The sequence below is a fragment of the Phascolarctos cinereus genome, unplaced genomic scaffold, assembly GCF_003287225.1.
Source record: "Phascolarctos cinereus isolate Bilbo 61053 unplaced genomic scaffold, phaCin_HiC Scaffold_9;HRSCAF=440, whole genome shotgun sequence".
NCBI lineage: Eukaryota > Metazoa > Chordata > Mammalia > Diprotodontia > Phascolarctidae > Phascolarctos > Phascolarctos cinereus.
In genome coordinates, this window is record NW_027556402.1 from 101,778,070 (window position 1) to 101,797,949 (window position 19,880).

General features: G+C 39.9%; 1 protein-coding gene across 1 annotated transcript; it reads left to right on the top strand.

Moving 5' to 3' along the window:
* The first annotated feature begins 2,936 nt into the window (after positions 1-2,936).
* FGA (fibrinogen alpha chain) lies at positions 2,937-13,170 on the top strand. Its single transcript, XM_020994104.2, has 6 exons — positions 2,937-3,052; positions 6,387-6,509; positions 7,702-7,885; positions 9,382-9,527; positions 10,433-11,780; positions 12,231-13,170. Exons 1-6 carry the CDS (start codon positions 2,999-3,001, stop codon positions 12,947-12,949), a joined length of 2,574 nt encoding a protein of 857 aa, XP_020849763.1. The 5' UTR covers positions 2,937-2,998; the 3' UTR covers positions 12,950-13,170.
* Positions 13,171-19,880: the final 6,710 nt, after the last annotated feature.

Below are 19,880 nucleotides of genomic sequence, written 5' to 3' on the forward strand. Positions count from 1 at the left end.
ACCTTCCTGATGTCATTGATCTTCTTCAAGAATGAAAGATGAACAACAACAAAGTCAATTCACTTCTGTAAATCTTGGTTCCCACATCTGTGCAATGGGGATAATAGTAGCACCTACCTCACCGTGTTGTGTATCAGATGAGGTAATGTATATTTAAGACAAGGTCTGGGGTCACTTTTCCAACCCATACTCAACCTGGAAGGTTCAGTGGCCAGGGTATGGATGACTGCTTCTTCCTTCAGTGCTAAGGGGTTGGGAGTTTTTCCCTAATGCTATTGCTTATGAGCCCCCTCATAATTGTACTTCCCCATTGATTATCAGTTGATATCAATTATTTTCCTCTACTTAATTAGCTTTTAAAGATGTGTATTTACTCTGGTGGTATAGGTAAGAACAACTGATACAAAACATCCTTTCAAACAGGGGACACACGCCTTTACAAGAACATACAAAGGCCAGAGAGAAGTGGGCTCAGAGTTGGAGAGCTTGGGTGGTAAATACGAAAATCACAGCTCCTGGTGAGTTGTGTTACTTTCTCTTTCCCCACCTCTATCCTCCTGGGTGGGGTTCTGATGAAGTTCACCCTAGAGTATGATCTACTCATAGAGTATGACTCCTAATAAAATCTGGAAATACCTTTATTCAGTGTGTCTAGTTTGTCCCTGGCTCCTAATGTGCATGCTTCCGTCAGCAGGAATATTTTGGGGATATTGCTAAGATGGAAATGGGAAGTCCAAAATCTTCTGATCTTTTGAAATTCACAAAATTATCTTCTGGTCAAGAAGGTGGAGATTGTGATCTTCATCAGCAGAAGGAACATCTACAATGATGAAGCCTTGGATACTTTGAAGTACTGAAGGAAATACAATGGAAAATAAAGTTTGGCCAGAGGTTGTGAGAGACACCACTGTTTCTGAAGAAAGAGGAAGCATGGTACCTGATTTGGTTTCACAAAAAGAACATTTCAGTGGATTTTGGTTTTCAAATTTGTTTCCATTGCTCTATCTGAATGACTGTCTGCCTGTCTATAATACACCCAGTCCCCCTTAGCACTGAGCACTCCATGAGGTGTTCTTAGGTATGGTACCCCAATTCAATTCAACAAGCATTTATTAAGCACCTATTATGTTCAAGGTGAAGACAAAATGAAGCCATTCCTGCCTTCAAAGACTTTAAAAATTTCTAGAGGGATATAATAAATGAACAGATAAGTAAATATAACATTATGAGTCCAAGTCTTTGCAAGTCTGGCACCAGAAAGCCTATCTAGGGACTTTCCAAGGATGCTATGTTTAATGGTCCAGGGAAACAATACGAAACAGCAAGCATGATATCCCTGAAAATTCTGTGTGAGTGGACCACAACTTTAAGCTTAAGAACTTTTCAGGGACTCTGAATTCACCTCCCATTATGGCCTTTTCGTGTCGTGCTAGAATGCTCCCTGAAAATGCACAGATCCTCACTTTTTCATGCCTGACTGGCCACAGCCTTTGTGTCAAGAAATATAAGAAGAGTAACTTTTGGCCCTGACATGGTATTGATGCTTTCTGGTCTATGACTTGTGCTCAAAGCCTCACTCCTTGTATCTTCAGTGAGGTGGGAGAATGAAGTATCTAGAATAATCTACAAAGCCCAAGCGGTCTTCCTCTGGGCAGTGTGAGGCTTAAGAGGAGCAGACCCCTTGCCAAGGCAGGGCAGAGAAAAGTAAATGGGAATAGAGGAGAACATCTGGGTCAGGATTGAGGCAGTCAGTCAACAAGCATGATTATGCCCAGGGAAGAAAACAAATATTTCTTAAGTACCTACTATGTGCCAGGCACTGTGGTAAACATTTCACAAATAATATTTCATTTGATCCTCACAGCAACCCTGGGACAGAGGTGCTTTTATTATTTCCATTTTGCAGATGAGAAAACAGAAACTGACAGAGGTTAAATGACTTGCCCAGAGTCACATAGGTAGGAAGTGTCTGAGGCCAAATTTAAACTCAGACCTTTCTGACTCCAGGCCCAATGCTCTGTCCACTGCACCATCTAGTTCTTTGCAGCATGGACAAGAATCACATAAGGTAAAAAAAAAAATGTGAATAGATTAGAATCTGCTGTAATGGAAGAGACTCTCATATCCATGAGATTATGAATTTTCCGGAGTATTGAAGTCATCATAATAACAAACATTTATAATAATACTTTATAACCATCATTTCATTTGATCCTCATAACAACCCCAATGAGGTAGGTAATGCAAGTATTATCATTTACAGATGAGTGAACTGAGACTCAGAGATGCAAAGACATTTAACAAAGTTTGTGTATCTCATAAGTGGCCAAGCCCAGATCTTCTGGCTCCAAAGAGAGCTCCATTTTCCTGTCCTACGAGTCTTCTTCTTTGGCCACCAATAATATTCTGGCTTAGTCAACAAAGCTAATTTCAAAGCAGAAATTTGGCAAAGGTTTGCGGGATTCTTGAAATGCAGCTCCCTCAGCTGGATAATTTAGGCTTCAAGGTAGGGGTTTATGCTAACCGAATTTATGGGGGAGTTGTTAAACATCCATTTGACTTTGGTTGTGTTTTAGGGGACACTGGTAGCTCCAGTTCTAATCCTCCATATGAAAAAGTATGGCCATTTTCTTCCCTTCTCCCTTTTGTTTTACAAAATCAACTTCTGGGTAGTGTTCAATTCACTCTGTTCCAGGAATTTGTGCTCTTCCCATCAGAGCCCACCCCACCCCCTCACCCCCAGTGCTGGCCTAAGAAGTGAATGTCACCATTGCAACAATTTATCGGAAGCAAACAAGCTTGGAAAAGTTAAGCAACTGCTTCTGGGGCACCAAACTGACAGCAGGAGAAGGGGATGCAGGTTGTCTCTTGACCCTGTAAACATGACAAAGCTAATCATTAACACAGACTTCTGGAGGGACTTAAATGGAAAGAAGAAAGCAGTGTAAGTCATCCTTCTACAGAAGTTCTTTGCTATTCATTCCCACCCCCTGAGAAGATGCTTCCAGGGAGGATCTTCTGCCTGGTCCTGTGTGTAGTGGGCACTGCCTGGGTATGGTTCTCTTGATTTATTTTGTCCTTTATTTCTATCCTCTTTCAGCTTAGCCCACAAAAACTTCCATCAGGGACCTGCAGTTCTTGTGAGAATGGCCTGCAAACCTGAAATCATTACTATTTTTCAGGTTCATCAATTTTCCTGCTTCTGGTCGGTTAAAAACTTGGTGTTTCATGGTTGGGGACACTTGGAACTGCCAGAACACAGTTCCCTAGATAAGCCTGGCATGTTCCTGGACAAAGGACTGGAGGAAGAACCTCAATGATTCACAAGGGATGAATGGGAGTGGGAGGGAGAGTGGAGGGAAGGCTTTGACATTCTAGTCTGGTCCAGAGCAACCAAGTCTTGCAAGGATGTTAGGAAAGCCTGGAAATCTCTGCCACGAGTAACACCATGATGTTTAGACTCAGTAATTATAGTTAAGAATATTGGCTTTCTTAGGCTTTAGTGTTTAACTTCCTACTTTTCTTTACTTTGACAAGAAATGTTGTCTTTATAGTAGTTTTTTGTAGAAATTTTTCATTGTCCCTTTTAAGGGACATAAGTAATCTTTTAAAATATGTGTATTGTAGTAAGAGTATATTTGAGAATGACTTAGAATCAAAAGAGGTCTAGGTTTAAGACCTGATACAAACTTTCTAGTTATGTGACATGGGACAAGTTTACTCCATTTCTCTGAGTCTCAGTTTCCTCATTTGTAAAACACATAAGAGCAGAGACTGGAGCTGTGCTATCCCTGGTGGACTTCCTTGAGAATCAACTAACTTTATCAAATTAGGTCTTGATAATTTATAGGCTTAGAGATTTGCCTAGAACACCAAAAGGTTAATACCAGGGTCACAAAGGACTTGAATTAGTTTTTCCTGGCTCTCTATCCACCACAGAATACATTTCTCATCCATAAAAATGAGGATAATAATGTTAATGCTACTGGCTTGTAGTGAGAATAGAGGTTTGCAAACCTTAAAGTGCCAGATAAATGTGAATTATTATTTAATCAGGAGCATAGGGAGTTGGTAAGACAGATAATGGTGTTTCAGAAGTAATGGTAGTCTTATGAACTGCTTATGCTTTCTGAAAATTGTTAACCTTTTCCTCCAGGAAATTGTCTAAATGCAGAAAAGCTTCATATGGCAATGTTTCCAAAATCTCTCTCTCTCTCTCTCTCTCTCTCTCTCTCTCTCTCTCTCTCTCTCTCTCTCTTTCTCTGTCTCTGTCTCTGTCTCTCTCTGACTCTCTCTGTGTCTCTCTCTGTCTCTCTCTCTGTCTCTGTCTCTCTCTGTCTCTCTCTCTGTCTCTGTCTCTCTCTGTCTCTCTCTCTCTCTCTGTCTCTGTCTCTGTCTCTGTCTCTCTCTGTCTCTCTCTGTGTCTCTCTCTGTCTCTCTCTCTGTCTCTGTCTCTCTCTCTGTCTCTCTCTCTCTCTCTCTCTCTCTCTGTCTCTCTCTCTCTCTGTCTTCCAATCTTCCCCCAAGGAGGGAGGGTTCCATGAAGTGATGGTATCTTGGGAATGGGAAATGAATGCCCGATATTTTTTAAGGCATTCAAAAACTTTAAAAAGTTACAAATATAATGAGGCATTGGATCATATATGGATTTCAATTATTCTTGCTTTCTGGGCCCCTCATTACTACAGATAATCAAGATTTGGCTTTGTTGTCTTTGGCTTACTTCAATTTGATGAGTGGCTTTTAATTGCTTCTCTGTTACTATTATATGCAACAGACAAAAAATTCAGCGGCCTGCTTCCCTTAACAAGCTCTAGGGAGTTGCGCCTAGTTATGAGTCAGTCTTTCTTCTGGGCGTATTAAAACGTTCTCAGCGAAGGCCTCAAAAATTGAGTCTTAAAATAGAAATGGTGAAGCCCCACACTTAGCTGTTACTTTTAAAAATGGATAATCACATGTGAGAATTTTTCCTATCATGTTTTGAATCTGGGATCACAAATGTTATTTGTGGATCTGAATATAAAATCGAGTCTCCCAAAATAAAGTTCCATGGGCTGACTAGCTTTTTATCCAGCTTTCCCTATTCCAAAAAGGAAAGGCTCAAATCAACAGAGACGTGGAAAGATGATTTTGGAATCTGAATGTCATGATAATCACATCTATGCCTCTGGCATATGATAGACCAAGCTATAAATTCATCTCTAAAGCTTAGTAGCCTTGTGACTATGAGTGAGTCATTTGACCTGAGTCTCAGTTTCTTCACCTGTAAAAGTGAGATAATAATACTTTTAGTAGTTATCTCAAGAAGTTGTAGTGAAGTTCAAATGAGATAATGTATGTAAAGTGATTTGTAAACTTTACAGCTCTTTATAAATACCTTCATCAATATGGTCTGGTCATCAGAGGAGACTTTCTGGAGGAAGTGGGATTTGAAGGATGTATAGGATTCGTATGAGTCAAGAGGAGGAGATGTTCCAAGTGGGAGGGGGCTGAACAAATACTTTGAAGCAAGAATAAGCATGGTGTTGGAGGAAAGTGAAGAGATGGATTGGTCTAAAGTGAAGGATGTGTGTTTTGCTGTCTGAGAAATAGTGGCACTGTAGATTAATGAGTCTGCTGTCACCTGATTTTATTTCTGAACTAGATGGTGACTTTGGAAGAGGGTTTAGAAGAGCTTGGGACACTCACCAGACTATCACTAGGATACTTCTGTAACTCAACTCCCAACTAAGCTGTAAAACACATTGAGGTGCAGGCTTACCCTTCTGCCTTCCAAAGCCTGTCTCTCTCTATGCCTCTCAAGTCAGTCCACAAGACAGTATGGAGCCACTCAAGTTGTCTCAAAGTAGAAAGACTATTTCTCTTTTCCAAAGCTCTGGCACCAACTCTATCCCTCACATAGTCACAAACAGTGGCAACGCCATTCTCTGCATTGATTCAAAACCATGTTCTGCCAGCAGCATGCCACCAAGGTCACACTCTATTCCTAATTATTAATACACATGGAAAAGTCTAGCTGAATTTGTCACCATCCCAAACATTTTGTTGTTGCTTAAAATAACGTTAACTAGTATTTATTTTGTACTTTGAAGATTGCAAAACACTTTACAGATACTATTTTATTTTATTCTCCCAACAATCTTGGTAGGTCTGTTACTATTATCTCCACTTTAGAGATGAGCAAAGTGAGACAGACAGATCCTAGCTCAGGATCACACAACTGGTAAGCATCAGGGCAGGATTTCAACTCACATCTTCCTAATTCCAGATGTAGTACTTTATGCACTGCACTAGCCAGCTCCTGGACCTCAAATAGTGGTTTGGAGCCTTTCCCAGATCATACACACTGGTGACAACTTTTTCCTTTGTCTTTTGATTCTCTACAGGCAACTAAAGACGAAGGAAGCTTCCTAGCTGAAGGAGGAGGTGTTCGGGGTCCCAGAGTTGTGGAACGCGTCTCCTCCTCCTGCAAAGAAGGTGACTGGCCCTTCTGTTCTGATGAAGATTGGGTAAGGCAGCCCTTTTTCAATGATTGGTCGCTAAAGGACATTGCAACCTCCCTCTACCACTTGGCATCTGGTTTGCTTTGACCAAAATATTCCTCATCCTGTGGCCAATCCAGTGATGATCCTCCCCGGTTAAGCTTAGGCTAGAACCTGAATAGCCAAACTGCAGTTCATCAGCAGACCACACCTGGCACCTTCCAGTTTGATAGAACCTTATAGAGCTTGTACCCTGCTGGCCTAGGCTTTAAGAGACCACAGTCACCCCTGAGCCATAATGAGGCAACAGAGGACTTTGATGAAAGAGCAAGACAAGGGAGAGGGGGAAAAGCAGTCTAATACCTACACCAAAACCCTACTAAGCCAAGGTTTTGAAATGAGTATGAATCAGCCAACTCTTTTGTTACAATCAACTAATTAGCAGTTCCTGGTTAGGAATATCTAAATGGAAAGGAAACAAGCCCTGAGGGGTACTAACACAACCTCTCACAGTAAGAATATCTAATTATCTACCGATGGACACTAACCATTGGGCTAACCAGCCAAAGGTAGTTTGATTCCAAGTAAACAGGACCTGAAGGATTGTAGCAAATACTTGAAACTTAAATTCTAGGTATTGCCTAGAAATGACTTGGGTGGTCTTTAGATTAGAAATTCTTAACCTTGAGTCTTTGAACTTGTTTAAAAATGTTTTAATAACTATATTTCAGCATAATTGATTTCCTTTGCCATCCTGTGTATTTTACTTTATGCTTTTAAAAAACATTATTCTGAAAAGGGGTCCATAGATTTCACTAGACTGCAGAAAATGTTCATGACACAGAAGAAGGCTAAGAACTCCTGAACTAGGTGGTATCTAGGTAGAACCTAGATATTATCTTTGGCCTCAAAGTTGAGGGGAACCTGGGGCTTGTCTTGTAGTTGTGCACATCCCTTTCCAATGTTTCCAAATGCACAAACCAATGCTGTGAACCACTCCTAAGTCAAGAAAATACCAGATGGGTGGGGGGAGAGAAGCAATGGGCATTATGGCTCCTGGAGGGGTAAAGTCTAACAATAAAAAACACATGAAGATTTTCTTTCTATCTCCACTGATTGTAGTTTGGGAAATTTTCATCTTACTCATCCTCAACATGCTGCTTTCTTTAACATCAAATAATTCCTTAAAACAATTCTCTTTCCCCTGCCTCCTTTTTAGACATATAAGTGCCCTTCTGGATGCAGGATGAAGGGACTGATTGATGAAACCAATGAAGATTTCACTAATAGAATCACCAAGATCAGAAATTTGTTGTTTGATTATCAAAGGAACAATAAAGATTCTAGCTCAGTGACCAGGACCATCATGGAGGTTCTGAGAGGGGACACAGCCAACGACTATAGTGAGTATTTGATACTTAGATTTGGTAGCAACCAACACTTTCTATGCAGAAGATATTACCTTGGATTTCTACATTCCATTTATTCTTTTAAAAAAAATTGGTGCATCGACAGATACTATCTCATGTGCCCACTCTGTCGTGTTGGGATGATTCCTGTGATGTAAGGTGGGATTTGCTGCTGCTCCCTTTATCTCACAGAGAGACTGAGGCACATCCATAGTTCTGATTTGCTTGTGGGTGACATTGAAAGTCACATGTTGGAGTGAGGATTATAACTTAGGTATATGATCTTCCCACTGGATTGTGGTAAAACAATCTTTATTAAAGTAGTGATTTCATTGACGTCAGGAACTACTGAAGAGGAAACTCCTTCTAATGGTTGATTGGTCAGCATCTAATCATTAGCCTAGAGTCTTTGAGACTTGCTGGGAGATACCAGGGACTTAAATAAATATCACACAAATAATATACATGAGAGGAAGGAATAAGCATTTATTAAGCACCTATTATATGTTGGGCACTAAGCTAAATACTTTACAAAAATTATCTCATTTGATATTCACAACAATCTTGGGAATGCTATTATTATCCTCATTTTACTGTTGAGGAAACTAAGGTAGATAAAGGTTAAGTGACTTGCTCAGAGTCACAGAGTTTGAAGGTGTCTCAGGCTGGATTTGAACTCAGGTCTTCTTGACTGCAGGTCCAGTGCTCTATCTACTGCATTACTGAGTTTTTTATGACAAGGTAGAATTTAAATCAGGGTCGTTCTGATTCTGAGGACATCCCCCTGTCCCCTAAACCATGTTGCCTGTGTCTTTTTGTAATTATCATTTAAAATACACATGGAAACTGTGATTTTTTTTTATTGCAGCAAGAGTAGTAATTTCATCCTGCTGGGAACACACACACACACACACACACACACATATATATATATATATCTATATATCTATATCTATATCTATATCTATATCTATATCTATCTATATATATATATATATATATATATATATATATATATAATGCAACCAGGTCATTCAATTGTAGCTTTGAGTTGTACAGAGAGGGAACGCTTTAATATATGTTCTTTGAAAGCTATGTGCCTTATGGTCAACATGGCAGAAGTTCCTCTCCCAATTTAGCAAGCTTGTCCTCAGATAACAAAGAATCTATCATCTGGCCTGCACTTTCTACCTTGGTAAGTAGAACCTGGCAGAACTAGAGCTCTCCCAAGCAGACATCGAGTGCTCTGGGTTACCTCCATACCATGACCGGAAACAGGAGGAGAACTCCAGTGGAAATTAAGCCATGTTACATGCCAAAAGTCATATGACTAATTGGTTTAGCTCTACAAGTTAAGTATACATGGCAGATTTCAAACTAAATATCTATGGGCCTTTTTTTTTTTTAATGTAGAAGCATATCCTTTTGACTCTGGCTATTCTAAGCAAGCCACTTGGCACTTGTCACATTACTCATATCTCCTGTTTCAGATAATGATAATGCGTTTAGCCAAGTGTCCGATGATCTGAGGAGAAGAATTGAAACCTTGAAGCGCAAAGTGACTGAACAAGTACAAAAAATCGTTTCTCTGCAGAACGATATCCGTAATCAGCTGGTGGAGATGAAGCGACTTGAGGTAGGTGACTTATGAGCCTGGTTCCCCTGTTTCCAAATAGCAGGTGTGGAAGAATGAGAAACAATCATCCTCTAGTCTCTGAAGTCTTTCCAAACAGTTCGCTTTTATGAGATGTCCCTTGATCCTTGCTTCCTATGAACTTAGATAGAACCTCAGTCTCTAGTCAGAATAGCTAAGCTAGACCCCAATTCATATTTCCTTCTTGGCTAGCCTTAAGGGAGTCACTGAGAAGCTCTAACTCCCCAGTGGGTTATGGGGTCATAAGAGTTTGATTTGGAAGAGGAACTAGAAAGTTTCTAATCTCTACTGCCCCATTTTACAAATGAGGAAATCGACCCTGATAAGTTAAGTGACTTCCTAAGTGACTTCCTCTAGGTCACATGGGTACTAAGTGACAGAGAATCAGGATTTGTATCTAGGTCTTTTGACTCTAAATACCATACTTTCCCCTAAACCACAAGTTCACAAGATATGGAGCTCAAAGGGCCCTAGAAATTATCTAACCTAACCCCCTCACTTTATAAATGAGGCAACTCAGGCTAAGGTAGGCTAATGACTTGTCCAAGGTCACACAGTGAGAGAGGTAAAATCTGAACCCAGGTGCTTCTATCTCCATATGCTGAGTTTTTTCATTATCTCATATTCACAGAAAACTCTAGTTCTTCTATTAAAAATTCTTTACCACATGGAAATGTTGTGTTATTTTCATTATACCATGCCACCAGAAAACCCTAACTCTTCCTAGATCCTCCATCAGATGGAAAATGGAGAGTATTGGTTGGCACATCCATGAGTCAAAGAAATGAATAGAGCCACAAGAAAACTACAAACCATCAGGGCCTCACCCATCATAGCTCATGACTCTCACCTTCTATCTTTATTCTTCCCTTTCTCCTTCTCTCTAGGTGGACATTGACATCAAGATCCGATCCTGCAAAGGGTCATGTAGTAGATCGTTAGCACGTGAACTCAACATAAAGAGCTATGAAGAGGAACAGAAGCAACTTGAGCAGGTGGCAGCCATCAACTTATACCCCAGCAGAGAGGTCCAATACTTGCCCAACTTGAAAATGCAGATTGCAAAAGATCTGATTCCCGGGAAGTTCAAAAGCCAGCTTCAGGAAGCCCCAGAGTGGAAAGCATTAATGGAAATGAAACAGATGGAAATGGTGTTGGAGACACCAGGCAGAGATAGGAATTCCCCAGCAGGTGCCTCACCTTCTGGAACAGGCTCGGAGCCTGGAAGCACCAGACCTGGAAACTATAGACCAGAAAGTCCTGGGAGTGGAATTTCTGGAACCCAGAATTTTGGAGGCACTGAATCACGGTACATAGAGAACTCTGGATCTGGGAGCTTCAGGCCTGACAGCCCAGGGCATGGGAGCTATGGATCTGGGAGCTTCAGGCCTGACATCTCAGGGCGTGGGAACTATGGATCTGGGGACTCCCGGCCTGACATCTCAGGGCGTGGGAACTATGGATCTGGCGACTCCAGGCCTGATAGCTCAGGGCGTGGGAGCTCTAGGCCTGCCAACCCAGATTGGGGTCATCAGGATTGGAGCAGATATGACGAATCATCAGCAAGTGGGAGCTCAAGTAGAGGCGGAGGTTTCCAGACCAGCAAACTTATTTCTGGAGGAGATAAAGAGTTTGTAGTGAGTAAAGAAAAGGCCGTATCTGGTGCCACCACCACACGCCGTTCATGTTCCAAAACTATCACCAAGACTGTTGTGGGTCCTGATGGCAGAAAGGAAGTGACCAAAGAAGTGGTCAACTCAGAAGATGGTGCCGATTGTGGTGACATACCAGATTTTAATTTTGAGCATCCTGAGAGCGGCTCATTATCTTTCACAGGCATAGGTAGCCTAGATGAATTCCATCGTCTACATCCTGAACATGCTAAATTCTTCAGCACTGGATCAACTGGATTCCACAGTTCAAGCAACCGAGGGGATTCTAGCTATGCCTCAGAGACATCCCCAGAATCCGGCAGTAAGGTTTCAGCATCACATCTGGATGATGAAGACACTGATGACTTAAGCTCATTTCACTTTGGGGAGCCTGTCTTTTCCCCTGCAAGTGAAGGGAGTGTTAGTCACAGAACAGTAGTATCCAGTAGCAAGACTTTCAGCAAAGGAAGCAAGAGCTTGAAAATGGCAGATGAAGCTGATGGGGAGATCCACAGAGAGGAAAGCACATTCATCAAAGCCCGTAGTAGCAAAGGAAGTCATAGTAGAACCCGCAGTGCCCGAGGTACCCACAAACTCCTCTGAAAACCAATTTTGAGCTAGCCCTCCAAGGCTGGCCCAGGTAGATAAATCTAACATTCAGAATGCACAGTGGTGAGTGCCCCTTCGCATATCCCCTTCCCGTTTCACTGATTAGTCTTTGCATGTCTCAGTTGACATTTAGAACAGGTAGGATAATAGGGGGGAAAAGCTACAACACTGTAATAATAAGTGATCTTTAAATATCATCACTGCTGGTCACGTACCACTTACCATGATATTCAAATAAAGCTCTGATTTTCCTCTGAGGAAAACCCTATGTGAAATGTCCTTTTTTTTTTTTTTTTGCATAGGTTCTTACCCAATGTATATCCTGGGAGGCCGGGATCTGTTTTAATTCTATCTAGGCCCAGGCCTGACTTTAGAACCTTGATTGAGCATAACTTCTGCCAACCAGCTCAAATTTTCTTTTTAGACTGTGATGATGTCCTGCAAATACACCCTTCAGGTGCCCCAAGTGGTCTTTTCAGTATCAAGCCAGCAGGATCCAGTAAGTTTATTTCTGTGTACTGTGACCAAGAGACCAGTTTGGGAGGATGGCTTTTGATCCAGCAGAGAAGTGATGGATCATTGAATTTTAACCGGACATGGAGAGACTACAAGAGAGGTTTCGGCAAGGTCAATGGCAAAGGGGAAGGAGAATTCTGGCTAGGTAATGAATACCTCCACTTGCTCACTCAGAGGGAGTCTGTCCTTCGAGTAGAATTGGAGGACTGGGATGGGAATGAAGTATATGCTGAGTATAATGTTCGTGTCGGATCCGAGGCAGAAGGGTATGTCCTACGGATTTCCTCCTATGGGGGAACTGCTGGGGATGCCCTGATCGAAGGTTCTGTGGAGGAAGGAACTGAGTACACATCTCATGCCAACATGCAATTCAGCACCTTCGATCAGGACAATGACCAGTGGGAGGAGAATTGTGCCGAAATGTATGGAGGTGGCTGGTGGTACAACAACTGTCAGGGGGCCAATCTAAATGGTATTTACTACCCGGGAGGGTCTTATGACCCAAGGGACAACAGTCCTTATGAGATTGAGAATGGAGTAGTCTGGATCCCCTTCCGAGGTTCTGACTATTCCCTCAGGACTGTTCGCATGAAAATCAGGCCTCTCGAGACCCAGTGGCCAGAATAGAAGGAAAAAAAAAAAGACTCTTTTGTTGATCTGTTGGCTTGTGTTGTGGAGTTGAAAAAGAAGAAGGCAGATGGAAGGAGGAGTTAGGGGGAATAGGTCTTTATGAGTCCCAACACACCCCAGGTGCTATTTGATTTCCCTTTGTACTGTAGCTAAATGCAACTGAGATATATTTGTACTTCTAAAAATAAATTTCTATGATTTTTTCATCTCTAAAATAACTTTCAGAGTTTCTTTTTTTAAAAATTTAATCCTAAAAATGTTCAGGCAAAGCTACAAACCAATTCCCTCCCCTGCTCTTCATTTCCGCCTAGGACGTAATGGTAGTCATCTCTTGTAGAAAGAGTTAGAGGGAATGATGATGCTAGCTAGCATTTACGTAGGATCTTAAGATTTACAAAGCACTTTACACAGCCCTGGAAAGTAGGTGCTATTATTATCCACGTTTTACAGATGAAGAAACTGAGGCTGAGTGAGGTTAAGTTGACGTCCCCAGGATCACAAAGCTAGTAAGTGTCTGAGGCAAGATTGGAACTCAGGTCTTCCTGTCTTTAAGGTCCAAGGCTATCCACTGGTTTGATCTATGGTACAAGAGGTCTATTGCTTGATCAGCCTCTCCCTCCCTTCCCATACCTGGGACTAGAAGTAAGCAAAGCAGGCTGCTGTTAAAGAAAAAGAGAGCAAGGCTAAATGTATATTAGGAGACATTTTTAAATATTAGGGATAGAGATTGGACCTCTTATTTCTCTCATAGGCATATATGTTGCCCAGTGAATAGAATGTTGGATATGGAGTTTGGAAGACTGGAGTTTGATTCTACTGCAGACACACACTAGCTGTGTGGCCCTAGATAAGTCACCCATCTCCCAGGGTTGTCATGAGAATCCAATGATAAAACATATGTAAAGCACTTTGCAAACCTTGAAGAACTGTATATATGCTTACTATTATATAGGGAGGGCAGCTAGGGGCTCAGTAGGTAAGAGTGCTGGGCCTGGAGTCAAGAAGACTCATCTTCCTGAGTTCAAATCTTACCTCAGATACTTACTAGCTGTGTGACTCCTGGCAAGTCACTTAACCCCGATTGCCTCACCAAAAAAAAAAAAAAAAGAGCTGAAGAAGGAAATGGCAAATCACTCCAGTGTCTTAGTCAAGAAAACCTAATATGGGGTCATGAAGAGTCAGACACAACTGAAATGACCAAACAATGGCATTATATAGGGAACTTCCTCTACCAATACGGGTCAGCACATTCTCTAGTAAGCCTTAGGACACTTCCTAGAATATTGCAAGATTAAGAAAATTGATCATGGTCACAGATTCAGTATGTTTCAGAAGCAGGACTTGAACTCAGGTCTTCCTTTCTGTAAAACAACTCTCTATCCATTATGCCATGTGACAGTTTTTTAAATATGACATTTAAAATAAATACACCAATTTTAATGCCAGCAAATCTTGCTCTCCAGGACATACAAGTATTTATTCAGTGATAAGTCAAATTACACATTTTGTAGGTATGGGAAGTCAGGAATGAGTTCAGCTAGAATCGTTTAAAGAGCTAGCTCTAGGTTCCAAATGACCACAGTTTGGTCAGCAACTATTTCCTAAATTCTGATGCATATTGTATAAGGGCTCTTATGCAGCATGAGTCACAACCCCAAGCCAACACAGACATCTCAGAATACCCTCATTAACTACTATGAAGACACAAAAGGAGAAAGACCTAGGCCCAAAGACTGGGTGGCCTTCCCCAACCTGTTCCTCCAGCCTCATCCAGTCTCCCCTGCATCCCTCTCGAAAAACACTCTCATCACCACATAGAAGACTCCAAATAGACAGCCTCCTTCTTACTCTCTGGATCTCTAAGGATCTTGGCAGAAGTGCCTCTCAGGGCAGGTTTTTGCCTTATGACTTCCTATACTATGGGAATATCCCAGGCAGAGCCATAATAGGAATCCTAGAGCCTCTGGTAAATTTAGTTGTAGTGATGGTGATAATAGTGTGCATAAATGTGTGTGTGTGTGTGTGTGTGTATGTGTGTGTGTGTGTGTATGCACAGTGAACAGTTTGCCCTGGTATAGCATAGTCTCACTGGAACCCAGAAAAAGATGTGTGTATTGTCTGGTGACAGCTCAGAGGACAGGTGGTTGGATGTAGCAGATCTGGGTAATGTTTGAGAACAGTGGGGAAGAGTAGGGAGATAGAGGGTAAGGAGTAGTTGTATTGGAGAATAGGAAATCCCTAGAGAGAAATCAGAAGGGGAGGGAGGCAACAGGCTGAGAAAGTATACTCCTCCCTGCTTCCCTCAGGATATTGACACCCTAAGGAGAAAGTCTTGATTGCCCTGTGCTGGTTACAGTCTCTCATCTCTCATCCCCTTTCTTATGGTCTCTGGCTTCCACTCCCTGTGGTGTTCCCTCCTTCATATGACGCTTGCAATGGGGTGAAAGCATGAAGGTTTTATAGCATAACTCAGAGAGGGTGCTATTCTCAAACACAGTAAGGGGGAAAGGGGATTGAGGGAAGAAACATTTAAAAATCTTGCTTAAAGTCACAAATACCATGCCCTAGCATTGTCATTGTCAAGTAGGAGTTTCATTGACTAAATTGGAAAGGTTTGCATCCAAGTAAATACGTCACAGTTTAGACTGGTAGATCGTTGAAGTGGAGAAACATAGAGCAATTCCACTTTAATTTCTGACGAGCATTAAATACCTACTGTGTGCCAAGGCCTGTGTTAGACACTGGAAATTCAAAGTTAGATATGCAGCCTGTACTCTTATGGGGTGGCAGGAAGGGAGAGAGTCAAGGACACAGACAACTACAGCAAAAGCCAGCTACCTAAACAAAAAAGAGAGGTCCAGGCAAAGTGCCTCCATGTATTTGAGGAGCGAGAGCTCACTTTGGGGTGGGTTGGGTGGTGTAGCTCATGGGGGTGAGGGTGGTGGGAGGTGGTGGTGGGGTGGTGGAGGTGGGAGGTTGGGGGGAGTGGTATCAGAGAAGGCTTCATAGAGGAGTCAAGAACTTCAAGAGATCATCTAACTTACCATGCTATCTTCAGGCAGGCCCATTCCTGAAGCATTATTGCAGGATTGGACCATATTCTGTCTGTATTCTATAGAACTGCCTTGCACAGCTTTCTCCACAATGCATTCCTATATCTAATAACTCCTTTAGTCATAAAACTCTAGCTCTTTTCTAACCTAGAAAAATATTCAGAAGGATTTAAAAATCTTTTAAATATTTGTTGTTGTTGTTCAGTTGTTTTAGTCATGCCCAAGGCTTTGTGATCCATTTTAGGATTTTCTTGGCAAAGATACTGGAGTGGTTTGCCATTGCCTTCTCCTTTTTATTTTACGTATGAGGAAACTGAGGCAAAGAGGGTTAAGTTATTTGCCCAGGGTCACATAGTTAGTAAATATCTGAGGCTGGATTTGAACTCATGAAGATGAGTGTTCCTGATTTCAAGCCCAGTGCTCTATCCATGGTGCCATCTAAATGGGAAGGTTTTATTGCTCTTTGTATGACAAAGTTTTTGATTGATATGTTTTGGTTTTCATCACTTTCATACAAGACAATCAGCAGTGGATAAAAGGACATACCTGGAGCTAGAAAAACCTGAGCTTGTATCCAGACACAGAGATTTGCTATCTGTGTGATGTTGGACAAGTCACTTAACCTACATCTGCCTCAGTTTCTACATCTGTAAAATGTGGATAATAATAGTACTGCCCTCCTAGGGTTCCTGTAAGGATTAAATGAGGTATTTGTAAGGAGCTTTGCAAACCTTAAAGCAAGCTGTTATTGTGATCATTCTTAAGTATAGCCCTCTCCTCTACATCCCAAGGAATGGCTTAGTCATACCTTAAAACAAGATGGAAAAAAACCACCCAACAAAAATAACAACATATAGAGTAACATAAAGTAACATATATAAAAAACATTGCTCATTGTCTGTAGCATTCCACACCCTTAGTCCCCACCCTCTGCATAGAAAGGAAAGAGGTGCCTCTTCATATGTCTTCTTTGTTTTGTCATTAGAATTTCATTAGAAATTTTATTAGAAGTTTTATCATTAGAATTTCATAGCATTTAGTTTGAATATTTTGTTGGAATTGTTTCCATTTACATTGCTGTAGTCATTTCGCATGTTGTTTTCCCAGTTTTGCCTACTTCACTTTACATAATCCAATATAAGTGTTCTCATAGTTCTCTATGTTTCTCATATTCATCATTTCTTGTAGCACAATAACATTTCATTCAAACATGTAGCCATTCAGAAATTGATAGGCATCTAGTTTGTTTCCAGTTCTGTGCTACTATAAAAATGATATGTAAATATTTTGGTTTATGTGGGACTTTTTGTCTTGCCACTCATCTTTTTGGAATATATACTTAGAAGTGGAATCTTCTTCCCACAATGAAAAGCCACATTTCCCCCAGCATAAATGATGACATCCCTTTTCTAGCAACTAGCAGGGATCTTTACACAACACTAGTCATTTCTAAAAAATTTGTAACAAAATAAATAAGTTTTTATTCTAGGGAGCTTCTTTTGAGACATGAAAAAGAAAATGAACAGGTGTTTTAGGGATATAGGACTATCACCTCATTGAAGTAGATTAACACTCAAAGTAATTCAGCACTTTGTATCTCTAAACTCTTAAATCAATAAAATAGAGAAAAAACAGATCAATGAATTGAGTATACAATTTAAAAGGTAGAAAAAGAAAAATTAAAAATCTCTAATTAAGCACCAAACTGGAAATCCTGAAAACCAAGGTGAGATTAACAAAATTGAAAGTAAGAAAGTATTGAACTAATAAATAAAATTAGTTGCTGGTTTTATGAAAAAAAAAACCCAATTAGATAAACCATTGGTTAATTTGCTTTAAAAAAGAGAAGAAAGCTAAATTACCAGCATCAAAAATGAAAACAGTGATTTCACCAATAATGAAGAGGAAATTAAAACAATTATTAGGAAATATTTTGCCCAATTATATGCCAATGAATCTGACAATCTAAGTGAAATTGACAAATATTTGCAAAAATATAAATTGCCCAGAGTAACAGAAGAGGAAATACAAAACTGAAATAATCCTATCTTAGAAAAAGAAATTGAACAAATCATCAATCAACTCCCTAAGAAAAACATCCTCAAGGCCAAATAGGTTCACATGTAAATTCTACCAAACACCTAAAGAACAATTAATTATATGAACTATTTGGAAAAATAGGCAAAGGAGTCCTACCAAATTCTTTTGACAACACAAATATGATGCTGATATCTGAACTAGGAAGAGTTAAAACAGAGAAAGAACACTATAGACCAATTTCCCTAATGAATTTTGTTGCAAAAATTTTAAATATAAAAAACTAGCAAAGAGATTATGGTGATATATCACCAGGATTACACACTATGGCAAGTGGGTTTTATACTAGGAATGCAGGGCTGGTTCACTATTAGGAAGATCATTGGCATAATTGATCATATCAATAACAAGATAATCATGTGATTATCTCAATAGATACAGAAAAGGCTTTTAACAAAATTCAATACCCATTCCTATTAAAAACACTGGAAAGCATAGGAATAAATGGAGATTTCCTTAAAATGATAAGTAGTATCTATCTAAAGAATTATCTACAATGGGGATAAGGTAGAAGCCTTCCCAATAAGATCAGAGGTAAAGCAAGGATGTCCATTATCACTGCTATTTTTCAATATTGTAACAGAAATGTTATTTATGATAATAAGAGAAGAAAAATAAATTGAAGGAATTAGAATAGTCAATGAGAAAACAAAACTATCACTCTTTGCAGATGATATGATGGTATACTTAGGGAATCCTAGAGAATCAACTAATAAACTACTTGAAATAGTTAACAACTTTAGTAAAGTTGCAGGATATAAAATAAACCCATGTAAAATTATTAGCATTTCTATATATTACCAACAAAGCCCAGCAGTAAGAAATAAAAACTACATTTAAAATAACTACAGACAATATAAAATACTTAGGAGTCTGCCTTCCAAGACAAACCCAGGAACTATATGAATACAATTACAAAATACTTTTCACACAAAGTCATATCTAAACAATTGGAAAAATATCAGTTACTCATGAGTAGGCCAAGACAATATATTAAAAATAACAATTCTATGTAAATTAATTTACCTATCCAATGCCATAGCAAACAAGCTACCAAAGATTATTTTATAGGGCTAGAAAAAAATAACAACAAAATCTATCTGGAAGAACAAAAGGTCAAGAATTTCAAGGGAATTAATAAAAAAAAATGCAAAGAAAAGTTGCCTACCAATACCAAATATCAAATTCTGTTATAAAGTGGCAATCATCAAAACTATCTGGTACTGACTAAGAAATGAGTGGTATATCAGTGGAATAGATTAGGTACACAAGACAGTAGTAAATGACCATGGTCACCTAGTGTTTGATATACCCAAAGACCCCAGTGTCTGGGAAAAGGACTCATTATTTGACAAAAACTGCTGGGAAAACTGGAAAACAGTGTGGCTGAAACCACATATAGGCCAATATCTTACACTGTATGTCAAGATAAGGTCAAAATGGGTACATGATTTAGACATAAAGGGTGATATCATTAGCAAATTAGAAGAACAAGAAATAGTTTACCTGTCAGATCTATCAAGAAGGGAAGAATTTAAGACCAAAGAAGAGATAGAGAACATTACAAAATATAAAATGGACAATTTTGAGTATATAAAAAAAAATTTTTACACACACCAATGCAACCAAGATTAGAAGAAAAGTAGAAGACTGGGAAAAAATTTTTATAGCAAGTGTCTCTGATAAAGGTCTCATTTCTCAAATATATAGACAATTGAGTCAAATTTATAAGAATATAAGTCACTCTCCAGTTGGTAAGTGGTTAAAGGATAGGAATA

Bases quoted from the DNA above. Each gene is read 5' to 3' on its own strand.
- FGA (XM_020994104.2), top strand. From the start codon at position 2,999: ATGCTTCCAGGGAGGATCTTCTGCCTGGTCCTGTGTGTAGTGGGCACT. The intron at 3,053-6,386 runs GTATGGTTCTCT...GATTCTCTACAG, and splicing joins GTGTAGTGGGCACTGCCTGG to GCAACTAAAGACGAAGGAAG. The intron at 9,528-10,432 runs GTAGGTGACTTA...CCTTCTCTCTAG, and splicing joins TGGAGATGAAGCGACTTGAG to GTGGACATTGACATCAAGAT.